General features: G+C 36.2%; 1 protein-coding gene across 4 annotated transcripts in view; it reads right to left on the minus strand.

The window, feature by feature from the left end:
• The window catches only part of INSC (INSC spindle orientation adaptor protein), a 150,301-nt gene that overhangs the window by 53,627 nt on the left and 83,111 nt on the right, over positions 1 to 13,563 (minus strand). For all 4 annotated transcript variants that reach the window (XM_069803762.1, XM_069803764.1, XM_069803763.1 and 1 more), the window contains exons 6-7: positions 11,506 to 11,619; positions 5,541 to 5,666 (exon numbers count right to left, since the gene is read on the minus strand). In XM_069803762.1, the coding sequence (XP_069659863.1) occupies positions 5,541 to 5,666; positions 11,506 to 11,619 (240 nt within the window). The remainder of the gene's footprint in view (positions 1 to 5,540; positions 5,667 to 11,505; positions 11,620 to 13,563) is intronic.

The following is a 13,563-nucleotide window of genomic DNA, read 5'->3' on the forward strand; positions in this document are numbered from 1 at the left end:
TTTAAATGAGGCAACCTATGGGTCTCTCCTTCCTAATCACTGGCAATCTCACACACCTTTTCTAGGAGACCATTACTAATGTTTTGCTTCCCCTGGTATTTTGCACTTGGAATATCCAAATATGAAGACAGCTATATAGTTCATCCAGATCAGGCAAATTTGTGATCTCTTGTGTGGTAACGAAGTTATTTCCATCATATACCAGGTACTATGAAAATAAAAAACATTCATGATTGTGGAGCATTCACATGCTGTGACAACGAAATCCATGGGCCACCAGCTAATTTTTGTGTTCAGATTTTAGAAGTGGTGAACATAACCTCATACCAGGTCATCCAAGCCCTCATAATCAAAGCCCTCTCCATAACTCTCACTTCTGTCTCACTCTACAGCTACATGAACCTTAGTAGTTTTAGCAGCCCAGATTTAAGGCAACACATATACTTCATCTGAAACAAAGTTACTCCCTTTGACTGAACTTAATGTTTGAAACTGAAAGTTCAAAGTGGTTAGAGCTGAATGAAGTAATCAGCTCAGATTGACCCAAAAGCTATAAGTAAATGGTAGTTCTAAGTGCTGTAATAAACTTTTTACTTAATTCCCACCAAAAGCTTGTTTTTCATATATATATATCAACAGACTACATCCCCATCATGCAGAAATTATTACTATGTATAAGATCATGGTTGTTCTTAAAATTCAGACTGGGTTCACAGTGAACAATACATTTTAGGTCACTTATGTTTAAGAAGTCTTCATGAAGTTCATACAGTTTCCCAACCACAAAAATTGTACACTTTGTACTTGCTTCCCCCTTCAGATTCTTTTTCTGGAGGTAAGTAATTTGATATAATGTGCTTTAAATGAAGGATTCAGAGCAATTTATAATGTATACCTAGGCAATTTTGCTTAAAGCACAGTGACAAAAGCTGTGTCATTTGTTAAAAAGAAGGTTTTATGAAAGTAACAACTGTTGTCACCAGTCTTTCTGGAATATCTTCTCTTAATGAGTTGATTCCAGGTGTCTTGCTTTCTGGAGTAGTTTAAATAGTGTAAGTAAACATACACTGCACAGTGTTAATATATAGTAACAAATATATAGCTGCTTGAATGACTATTTGTATAAATCGTTATGGTTTTGTGGCAGTTGAGCCTTGATCTAGGTCCCAGCTGAGTTGCAGCTTTTTAATGTAATAATGTTTCACATGCACAGTAAAAATTGCAGTACCTTGCACTATCTGTTTGCTATTTATTTCTGCACTAACTCTGCAGTTCTTTTATTGCAGTGGGAAGTTTGCCTCAGTGAAAATCACACAACTGAGCTTTAGCATGGGGCAAAAATTGGAAAGACATGCCTTCTAGCACCAGTCAAGAACAAGCATTGTATGGACAGACTTGAAGCAGAGAAACCACCACAGTCAGACTTCAACGAGGCTGCATGCCAGCATATGTATAGGAGACACTTTGTTCAGAGAGCTCTGCAAAGGACTTAATGCAGCCTCAGGAAGGGAAAGGGCTGAAGAACTGCTTCAGGCAAACAATGTGCTAAAGATGTACGACTGTATTCAAACATAAACCCCTTTTCCAGGCAAGGTTGCTTCACGTTGAAGACAATATCTGTTAGATTTTTTGTGTATCTTGACAATGAAAATGGTATTTGAAGTACAGTTATTCCTAAGGTAATTTGCAGGACGTACATTATCAGACAATCAGTATCACTTTTTTTTTTTTTTTTTTAACCTTAAGTTTCATGAAAAGCACACATTAATCTATTCTAGCTCTGGGCCTTCAACAGTCCTTCCTACATTGGGAACACTTGAGGTAAATTAAGTTTTCAAAGCACACTGATGAATGTTCAGATATTCTTCCCTCTCAAACCCTCAACAAATGCCTATGTTGAGAACCAATCTCCCACTACATCATTATATTTCTGTCCTAAGCCTCAGGGCTGGATACACAAACAGGTCTGCATGTTCTTCAGTTTCCGGTCATGCTCACCTCCCCCAAACTCCTTTCCAGTTCTTCTGATTTTAGCGATTTTAGCTATTTTCTGTATTATCTATTACCTGTATTATATATTGTCTCTGCAAAAAATCTGGAATGCCTAAACCAAGAATAGCCATCCTTTCTGATACAGTCAGCTTTCTCCTAAAAAGTTTGCATGTTCAAATGCCACAAGACACAGATGACAAACCTCTCTTGGGTACAGGGACAGGCAGCTACAGGAATAATGCAAAGGAGGAAAATTCTGATTGCTTTTCCAGGGTCTCTCCACTCCTCTCTGAAGTGGGACTGGTCAGGCAGCTGAGACCCAAGAATGATCTCAAACCTGCTGGTGTCACAGTGGATTATGAAGTTAAAGTGTACCAAACAACTGGACATCCATAAGCAGCTTGAAGGACCAGATTTCCACTTGTGGAGCACAGGTTACATAGAACAACATTTATTTACACACAGTCCTCAGTCACAAAATGAGACTATTTCTTCACTATCTTTCTACTTCAAGTGCCTGACTAATTTGTTACTGTTGAGTTCCTGGACCTCTGTAGTTCAATGTACAACAAAGTAACAGTAGTTTTTCAGAAGTCAGTAAAGTACTTGCAAGTGAAATAATAACTATTCTAAAAAAAGTTGTTTTAACCAACCAATTTTGCATTATTGTACATACAACCAAACAGATTCACCTAAAAGAGTAAAAGCTAGTCACTGCAACAACTACTTGTTCATTGTTATTATAGCAAAGATCAGCTTGTTTATCAAGATGATGAAAAAGTAATAATGGCTTCTTCAAGTGTGGTGGTAAGAGAATAGTGCAGATATATATTTAAAGATGCATGACTGGGAAGAACAAGAATTATTTTTTAAAAACTTGAGGAAAATATTTTTGCTTAAAATAGGTAATTTTCTACATCTTTAGAAATGACCACTCAACTGTTACTTTCCTTCACTAGTAAAGGAGGACAGTATTTCCACATTGCAATCCAAAAACTCACTCAAGACAAATGCTTTAAACACAGTATAACATCATTCACATTAAATTTGAACTAATTATAAAGAAAGCCTAATATTCAGGTATCTTAAAGCCCATGAAAAAATGTTAAAATACTCTCCACTTGGATTGCCTCCTGTGAACTACTGACTTCCTTGCTTGCTTTCTAAATAACCATCTGCGTTAACACAGATGTTCTTGTTACCTTCTTGTGTTGCTACTGAGTTGGCAAGATCAAGGAGCATTGGATAAATAAACAATATTCCTAATGTCTTTATTAATTAAGCACCACAGTTACTGCAGAAAATATACCACCCTCCTAGTTCATCTCCCAGACTTTCTTTTAAGTGGTCTTTTAAACGCTTTAATGGTTGTGAAATCTAATTGAAAAACAGAGGGGGAGGGGGTGTTGGGTTGTCTGTGGTTTGTTTTTTGGGTTTTGGGGTTGGGGGGGGGGGGGTGTTGGTTGGTTGTTTTTGGTTTTTTTAAATCTTGGATTACCTAATCTGAATTGTTTGGAGGCCAAGCTTTATCTTTTTGAATGAGGTTTCTGTCATTAAAAATCAAGTTCAAATTGCACTGATGTTTTAATGCACTAGGTGGCATAATGATATTCACATTAGAGCAAATTAAATGCTTCACCACCACCCAGGTACTTAATTGCATAATAGAAGCTACCCTTTCTGCCAGATAAGAAGTCCTATAGTAATTTCTGTAATGATAGGAATGCTAATATTATTAACCCTCTTTTTTGTTCTTTGCAAGAGTACTTCAAATTTTGAAAGAAAAAAATCATTCTTATTTAAACAAGACAATATGAAAAACTGGAGTGCTGTTCACATCAAAATACTGGTCATCTGATTCATGCACTTTCCATTGATTCCCTATGGTCAGAATATCTTATTGCTTCTAAATAGGTGCACAAGAAGGGTGAAAAGAGAGTACAGAGAGTAGTAAAACTTTCTCATTTACTATCCTTCCTCAGGTCTATAAACTGGTAAACCTGGGCTGTCACCAGCTGATAGATTATTTACAGATGACATAGCATTGTACTGGCCTGTGTTGTTTAAACTCCATTAGCACTTGGAGGATCATTAAGCTCCTTGCAGAGAAAATTTCTTTGTTTCTCTTGATATATGAAATATCTCATTCTCCCCCATCAGAAACCAGGCATGTACTGGATCCACATAACATACAGATTCTCAGCAACACAATTTTAGGCAAAGAAGCAGACAAGGTGATAACAAAATACTCCTGTCATAAACCTGTCTGTTCAGTCAGATCAGTAGGATTAACATCCAGCCCCTCGTGTTGCAGACTTAGGTTTTGGCAAGATGTGATTTAAGAATTGAAGGCCCAGGTGAAAAATGATCTACTGAAAGCAGAGAGTTCAGTTAAAAATCCTTTAAACCCTCCTCCAATCCTGACTGTGACAAAGTTTACGCTGAACAGTTTTACTTGTGACCAACATTAAAGTAGATCAAAGACATACGAGTTTGAGAGTTACCACTTTTTCTAGGACCCCTGTTTTGTCAGCTTTAATATGGGCCACATTAAACGCATGCTGACACTGCCAGGAATTAGACCAGGTGAGTTGAATCAATCTTTTCCATTTCTAACTCTATTAATTCCACTATTATAGTGGACATAATGAAAGATCCTTTTAGACTGATTCTGGTGTCAATCTGAACCAGCATTATGTCAAAAAAAATTTAAGTCATCTTCATTTACTGTAAGCTCAGAGACTTGCTTTTTGCTGCAGATGTTTCGTCACGGTTTGCTTAAATTCTGGGCAGTAAATTACAAGATACGTCAATGTAAAGTGGCAGTGAAATCATTTATCATTAACTTGAAGAGGCCATTATTCAGCTGTAGAAGATGACTGTTTTATGAAATACAAAGGATGAGATCATGATTTAGTGACCAGAAGTGTTCATTTCCAAAACACAGCAGTAAGTAGTAAGAGTGAGAAAGGAACAGAGCCTAAGCAGTTGATATAATTTTATCTGGATAATGTTTTGATGTTTGCTGTCCCAGTTAAAACTGGCTTTTATGAGACCTGCTGCTGATTAGCAGACATTTCTCTATTGGCTAGCTACTATATCTGTCCCAGTTCTTTCTGTGCAATTTTACAACTCTCACAAGTTACTGCAGTACCACAAGCAGGTGCCCTACCTGAGCAACAGGAAAGGATTTAAAGAGGTATAAAGCTTTCTGTCTTTTAAGGGTTATTTAAAACATAGGAGTTTCTAAACAAACACTTCAGAGAGTCCAGAAATTATAATTTCCCTAGTTTTTGATGCATTCACTAACGTGTTTACCTATTTTATGAAAATTATCCCCACTTAGAAAGCTTACTTGTGCAAACAACTGAATAGGATAATGTTATTGGTGGGACTAATTTTGTAAAGACCGAAGACGCGTTCAGCACAGAAAAGATGAGCATAATATGGAGCACAGTATCAAACACCACCAAGTTACCAGTTCCTAGAAGAGATTAAAGACTTCTCTGTTTTATGACACAGTCAGTAAAGAATGCTAAAGTGCCTACCTTTTCCAGCTGGTACATCCCTTCCTCTACGCAGCAAATGGATGCCAATGTTCTCAGCGTCTGGGGATAAAGACACCTGAAACAATCCTGGCGACAGATCTTAAAGAGAGCAACTACACCTCCTTCCTGCAGGGGAAAAGCAAAAATCAGCACTGAATGTTTCTCTGGTATTTAACTGAGATTGGGATGGGGGCAGATTCCTTCAGTAATTTATCCAAATTAGCTATCATCACAACACCAACAAAGAGGGTGTTAAGCTCACACAGAGAACTCAAGTTGATTAACGCTTAATATATAAGTGATGAAAAAGTAATATAGCCTCAGTGGGAGGTGTGCTTAAGCAATTGACTTTTACCAATTACAAGCACAATTTAAATTAAACTTGACATTCATGCGAAAATTACAAAGAATTATCAATAGGCAGCAATTGGAGTGACATATAAGTCATAGTTAAACCATATGCTATTAGTTTTAAACAGATTTTTGTTAGCATTCCTCTACACTTCCGAGCTCCATGCAATATTTACTTAACGCTAAAATATGAAAGAGAAGATCATATAACTGAAGAGCTACTGAAAGCAAGGTGGAAATAGGTGTCAAGTTCTATACGGTTAAAATCCATATCTTCATCCTCTAATACATAAAACTTGCATTCCTACAACTTTTTTCTTTAAATGTGGCAATAATGACAAAGACTTCAGTATATATACAACCTTACAGTAGCTATCCTTAATCATTTCTAACACAACTTGTAAACGTGTGTTAGCAAAGTTCACATAATAAATGGAAAGATATAAATAAATAGAGGCAATATATGCACTTCATGTGGTGGGGTTTTTTTGGCTTGTCCTTCATTCAAAAATGTTATGCCATCAGGTAGACTACAGATGCCTTATACTATGTAAAAGCAGACATACAATGAAGAGGAAAGCATTTAAAATATTAATGACATGAAATTAATGAAAGATCTCAGACTGAAGTATTCAGATTACAGTAATAAATTAAAAATAGTTGGAATCATGGACCAAGTGGAATATACAGCCTCCTTTTTAAGCCTGCTTCAGTAGCTTCGGTATAAAAATATTTTTCAGATTCATAGAAATAATCTTTTTCTCCTCAACCATTTGTGTTATTTGAAAGCTCAACAGGTTGTACTGACATAAAAACCTCCAGACTACAATTCAGACTTCACTCATTTTCAGAATTCTACATTTTTGTACCACTTCTGCTGGAATAGAATAGACAATAATAGAGCAAGCAAAGCTATCTATTCAGTCTAACAAAAATATATACCAATTTATAAGAAAATTAGAATTAGACAAAATTAGCACCTCAACATATTTTCAAGACAGAAGTTTTATAGTATGCCTTTGCACACATATAAGTAATTTCTGTAAGATCAGTGAAAACAGTAGGCTTACTGAGGTTTGCTAACAGTAAAATTTATTTCTGGAATTGTAAGAAGTGCACATGTATCTCCATGAGTTATTTTATATCTAGTACTGCTATATATAGCCTAGTGCAGAGAGACATTTCTGAGCCTTTGAAGTAAAAAAGAGGCAGTACACCAACAAAAAAGTTTGTCACATTTTTCCTTTCACAAAGGATATTGATATTTCACCCAAGCGGTAATTAAATTATCTATGAAAAATATAGAAAAAAGCTACTACAGTATTGTCCCCAAACCTAAAGTAACTGTGTTTATTTATTTATTTTATTATCAATTTGAAAGTCCCCACAGTTCAGTGGAATTGGAGATGATCTGATTCTCTGCTTTAGTCATAAGCAGAAGTTTGTGGACAACACTAGTAAAGCTCAAGTGATGTTGGCACATTTGCTTCGAGCTTTCTACGTGACAAATGGGTGCCCTGCTTTTGCCTCTGAGGGACAGGAAGTGATTTATCACTGCATAGGAGATCTAAACTGTTTATTTTGTGCCCTGTGTGCCATTACCAAGCTGTAAAATATTGATCATGAGTAATGAACCTAGAGAGCTGTAAGTGAAATATGGAATAGGTAGGAAATACTGAGCCTGGTCCTATGGTTTGTCAAAAGCTTTCCCCTCACTGGGATCTCAGCATTCCTCAGGACATATTCACCTTTTTCAAGATTTGTCCCCTGCATCTTTTGCAATGATGACAAAACTGTTCCATCTGACAGGGATACAAATAGAGTGGTCAAATGTGTAAACAGTACCATTCAGACAAAGAAACATAACAGCACTGAGCTTTGCTTGCTTTGGAGATTAACTTTCATGTTTCCAAAAGCTCCCGATATGTCTAAGCATGCTTTTATTTATCCTTTGCAGACTTTTTGGTATTTCCAGGTTTTGACCAAATAACACATGAAATGCTGCTCTTGCTGTAGTTCAAGTTTCATCTGGGACAGGCTTCGCATATTCTGTGAAGCAGTATCTGAGAGAGAACTTGCTTTACTGCTTGATGACCTACTTCTCTCCTATATTAGATTAACAGGAATTCAATTTCATTGAGACATCCCTGAGATGCTGCTCTTCAGAATGGCTAGCAGTAGATAAAATCACCTGAAATACAATCACAAAAAGTATGTGAAGGGGGTCACGACTATAAAAAGCCCCACTATGCATAGTGAGTTGAGTGAACACAGAGGGGAGAGAAAAGGCATCCAACTGTAAGGTGTAATATTTTCCAGTTTCAGCCTGAAATGACTCAAAGTGCAATGAATTCTCATCAAGCCTTTCCTCATGATGAAGGACAACATTTATAATTAGCTTGAAAAATGATCTCCAAAGAAATCTTTATAATAAATACTTGCTAGAAAAGGAACTGACATTCAAAGAAGGTAAGGCCAAGATGTATTAGGAGCTTCTCAGAGCAAGTGATCTGCTGCACATCCATGTGGAACTCAAATAGTCAAGCATTCCCCAAAGAAGGATGTGATAAGAAGGTATGGCTATCTTCATTATCTTCATTTTTGCTTCTCTTTCTTTTAGGAGACTATTATTATGGCATCCAGTTCAACGCAGTTGGTATTAGACTCTATCATCAGTGAAATGGATTTATTTACAAAGACTTTTTTCCTTTATCATTCTATGTCCCAGCATTTATTTATTGTAACTCTGGAACTGATTTTTACTGATTCTTCTGGTTGTTACAAAGCCAAATCAGTTTAGAACCAGTCTACTTCAAGTAATGCTAGTTTTTGACAGTTGCTCTAGTCCACTCAAAATTTATAATTTCTGGTTTTTAGCATCTCCTTATGCTCTCAGAACACGAAGGTAAAGTTTTAACAACCAAGACTAATTTATAATTTTTAATATGAAAGATCCCAGGATCAAAATCTAATAGATATAATGTAATAAAAAAGACTTTTGTGAACACATCACTGCAAACAATGATACAGCAAGTTAGTTACAATGTTTGATGCTTAAGTATGTGTCATAAGACTTGACAGAGAAGTATTTTAGCGGTATTTGGTTCCAAAGGTAGGAAACTGATCTGCAGACAGAAACCTGACGAAAACTTTTCCCTGGTAGTTACAACAAGTGCTCTACTTGACTCTTCCTTTCCTCATTTTCTCTTCTTGGTTTTCAAATTATCTAAACTGGTGGAGTTTCAATTATGCTGCCACCAGTGTAGTTGCTTATAGATGAATGCTACCTATTACGGTTCAAAACTCACAGCTCAACGTTGGTTCTTCTATTAGCTCAGAATTCAAGGATTATTATTATTATTATTTAGGCTTTCTACCTTCATTTCTTATCTTGCCCTTGCTACTACTTATTTGTGTTAGAGATCTTAGTCTTTACACTTCTGACAGCTAGTGAGAATGACTAGCTGGCTGTCAGGGTAAGTCAGCAACATGACTCTTTCGCAGCAGATTAAAGTTACATGCTAAAAAAAAAAAGTCAAAGAATGCCTCCAGGTGGAATAAAATTATAGGTGACACTTCAGCATAAGGGGTTGGTTTTTCAAAGCCTTTTTAAATTTTGGTAAAATACTGGCAGGGGAGGAGAGGGAGAGAGAGAGAGAAGACCAAAACCCTTACCAAGATGTAAAGTGAGAAACCAGTTCCTATAATATTCTAGCTTTACAATATTATCATGGTTCTTTGTTTGCATGTCCGCGATTTTGATTGCTTTAGAGTTGTAATTTATAGCTTGGGACAGGAAAAAAGTGAACAACAGAGTTCCACAAGATCACACGTTGTCATGGAGAGTAAGACTTCAAGGTTACATGAACAAATTTGTTGTGTTTTGCTTTCACTGTAAATAAATATTCCACTTCTCCAGCTAGTTTTTACAGAAGATAATATGACAACTCTCAAGGGAATTTCTGTATCTGTGGGAGGTTTTGAGATCTTTGCAAAACTTGAATCCATTTTCACCCTCTCAATGAGTGGGCACAGTTCCAGAATTTTTTTTTTTTTTTTTTTTTTTAAATCACCCTGCACTTTCACTGTCATAGCTAACCAGTCAAGTGACTGAATTCAAAATTCTGGTCTGTTACAATTCCTCTGCCACCTTGCTCACTGATGCAGGTAACTGAGGTAATACAGAGGGTGAAAGATAATGGTGAGTCAGGACAAATGTATTTCACAGTGCACAGAGGAAACGGACACATAGGACAGGTGGTGCAATCAGCACTGTAATTTGGCAACCAACTGCCACTTAGGGTTCTTTGCATAAACGGATGCACTTCCTCCCTTGTAAACCTGTGACACATCCAGGTTTTAGCAATAAATTTAGTGATTTGTGGAAGGTCAGACTTCACTTCTGCTAAATTAAACTGTTACGGGATTCACACAATGATAAAAAGCACAAGACTGATTTTCCTCAATATGTTAGTTCTGCACTTCCTCAATACTCAACATTTTAACATTTGTTTTTGGATACCACTGAGTGGAGCTCAAATACCAATTTAGAAAAAATTAAACCTCTCAGGCTGTTGCCAGGATCCGCTACATGTTTCTGAGTCTACCTCATTTGCAGCCTTCAGAACAGAGCAGTAACTTTAATGAATGGTACAAACATCCATCTAAAGGCAAATCAAAAGTAAAATGAATTAAATGCTGCTGTTTAACCTCATCTCTGAGCAGGACAAGGGATTGGCACACCACTCCACAAGCAAAAGCTTGAGAAAGGAGGTTTTCTTCTTTCTATATACGCTGTGATTGTAATTATCCTATCCTCAACTCGCACAATGCCCTGCCTTTCTCACTTTTTCAAGATCCAAGTGTCCTCGAAGGTGCAAACTCTGCAGGGATTGCCAGTATCATTGATCTTGGCAGAACAATTCATTTGTAACAAAAGTTAGCATTAACTACTCAGGAAACATGAACACACGCTGCCAGAAGTAACTCTGTACATTCCTCTGTAAAAGGAAAATAACAGATGCAAAGTATTTCTAAAATTACATCTTTAATAATACCTCTAACCTCCTCTGTACACATAGCTGAAGAGGTCTTGCTGTTTCTCTGCATACTCAGCCATATGCATGGCTAATTGTAAAGTTTCTCTCCATGTATGTGTCTGGTACTTTAAAAGTACTGTCAGGAGAGACAATAAAAAGATGCCCAAGATGCTGAAGGGAGTGGTAATAACTCAGGTGGCACAAAGACAACTGTAGCTGAATCAATGCCCAGAAGCCTGTTGGAGCTTACCATCCTACTGCAGTTGCTTGCACAGGCACTGAGCTTTATTAAATTGAACATTTGGGGTGTTGCAGCCTTTTTTTTTTTTTTTTAATATAATCAGACAATTGTGGTAATAAACTCTGCAGAGTAAGGCTTGCAAAAGCAGCAAAAGAACTAAAAATAATAGTTTCTCAGAGTAAATTTTGTTGTTCTTTAACCTAGATTGTCTCCTGAAATACAGAATTTCATCTTGTACTGTACATTTCAAAACTCACAACCTCTACTGTGTTAAGTAAAAAAAACTCACTTGTATTACTGGTTTACTTGGGATTAAAAGTGTATATCCCCTTACCTTAGCTATGATACGGCACAGATGAGAACCTTCCTGGGTAAGGCTGAATAAACTACTAATCGCTGACTCAGTGATGTACATACTATCGGACAATTCTATTTGTCTCAGCAGGTTCTGTGTGACATAAGATAATAAACATAATTTACTTCCAATGAAAAACGTTAGTGTTATATTTAAAGATATGATAGAGTAGAAAGACTAGTCCATTTAATCCATATCATCTTGCTTCTCACCCAAAGAAAGGAAAAAACCATGGGCAGGAGTCAGACTGATAACACCATAACACATTTATCATTGCATTTGAATAGATGTAACCAGGAATAGTGATATTTAAAAATGAATATGAACAGAGTAAGTGAACACATATGCATGTGAGAACATTCAATAAAGGACTCTTCAGCTGCTTAATAAATTATTATTGGGTTTGGCCTGGGATTGAACTAAAATTTTCAGAAGGCAACTAATTGTCTTAGTGTAAGAAGCTGTAGGTGATACAAGATTTCCTACCTTATTTATAAGGAATATTGTTATACCCTTTCTAACACTAATTTCTAAGGCTCAGGGTTCATCAGTCTTCTTGGTCTATGCAGAAAATGCCATTGTCCAATACCAGGAATTCTTGTAGAGAAATATAGTTTATTTATCCAATATATGAAATAGGTTAAATATTTTTATCTTTGCAAATAATTATCTTGCTTTTGCATGTGTGCCATTGCAGCTTCACAGAGAAACACAGCTGTCAAAAATATGAATTTTATTTAATTTTACTCTTTCTGAAAGTACATAAGATCATTAGAGGAAGAACTAATTGTGTTTGCTAGGAGGAAGAAGGTAAGCATTTTTATATTTAATCCAAACTTCGAAAGTGCAAGTAATTATCCTACATTTTACATTGTTATTTATACAAAATTCAATTATCTTCCCTTTAAGAGGCTGTGTTCTCCCACCTTTAGCATTAGAAAAATGTTCCATAAAAGACATAACTTACCAGTTCACATTTTGATATGCAGCTATCCTGAATAAAATCCTGATATGCTGATTAGAAAAGAAAGTACTTGAGTACACAATTTAAACTGAGAGTTCTGGCCCCTCACACAGATACTTGGTCTGTACCAGAGCTGCAAACTACCCTCAGACAATGCGGTTGTATGGCAGAAGTGGGCACGCAGCCTGACCGAATGGCTCAGAAAACTGTTCTTAAAAGTGTTTTTATTAATGACCTCTAATCCAAGTCTTCAGCCACACAAATACACACGAGATAATGCAGAGTTATTAATTCTGCTCCCTTAAAAGAAAAAGGAATTAGGATTTCAGGTGTATCAGTAGGTGCCAAAGTGCCCCAAGATAGGAATATTAGCAATAAGAGCTGCTCTTCATATTAAAAAAGAATAAGCATCAAAACAACACAACTTACTGAATTTTCAATATTCAAAATTATTAGCACACTTCAACTCATATGTGGCATTTCATGTAGTTATAAATCCTAACCAAAGAACTTTAGCAGGTACCTTGTTGGTTTGACTATAATTCTGCAAACGTATTCTGGAGATTCTTACCTCTTAGTAATAATCTTTTAAAACTATAAGGGATGTTTCTGAAAGAGCCACAACTTTTTTTATCTGAATGCATCAAGGTACATTAGAATTTGTCCAATACCGTGCATTAATTTTGTTTTAGCACTGTAGTAAGTACCATTTAACTATTTCCTCTTCACTAAGTCTCATTTCTTTTTCTCCAGGGACAACACAAAATTTTAGCATAACATCACCTCTAAAATATGGACAAATTAATTGAGCATAATTACATTTAGGGTTTTTTATTTGAGGAAGATTAGAGGGTGCAAAGGGATTTCTAATGAGATCTCAAGAAAGAAACCAGTGTAAGTCAAGATAGATTGGTTAGACTTGCAAGTTGTTGCTATTTCAAGAATGGTCTAATGGAAAAAAAATAATGCATTTGTAGTCTCAGCCTAATTACTCAGTGTATTTATCTACATTTAATCACCTCTGGAAACTATACATCATGCCTGCAATGACACAGCAGTGTTTCTAGAAAGTT

The sequence above is a fragment of the Haliaeetus albicilla genome, chromosome 16 (assembly GCF_947461875.1).
Source record: "Haliaeetus albicilla chromosome 16, bHalAlb1.1, whole genome shotgun sequence".
In the NCBI taxonomy this organism is placed as follows: Eukaryota; Metazoa; Chordata; class Aves; order Accipitriformes; family Accipitridae; genus Haliaeetus; species Haliaeetus albicilla.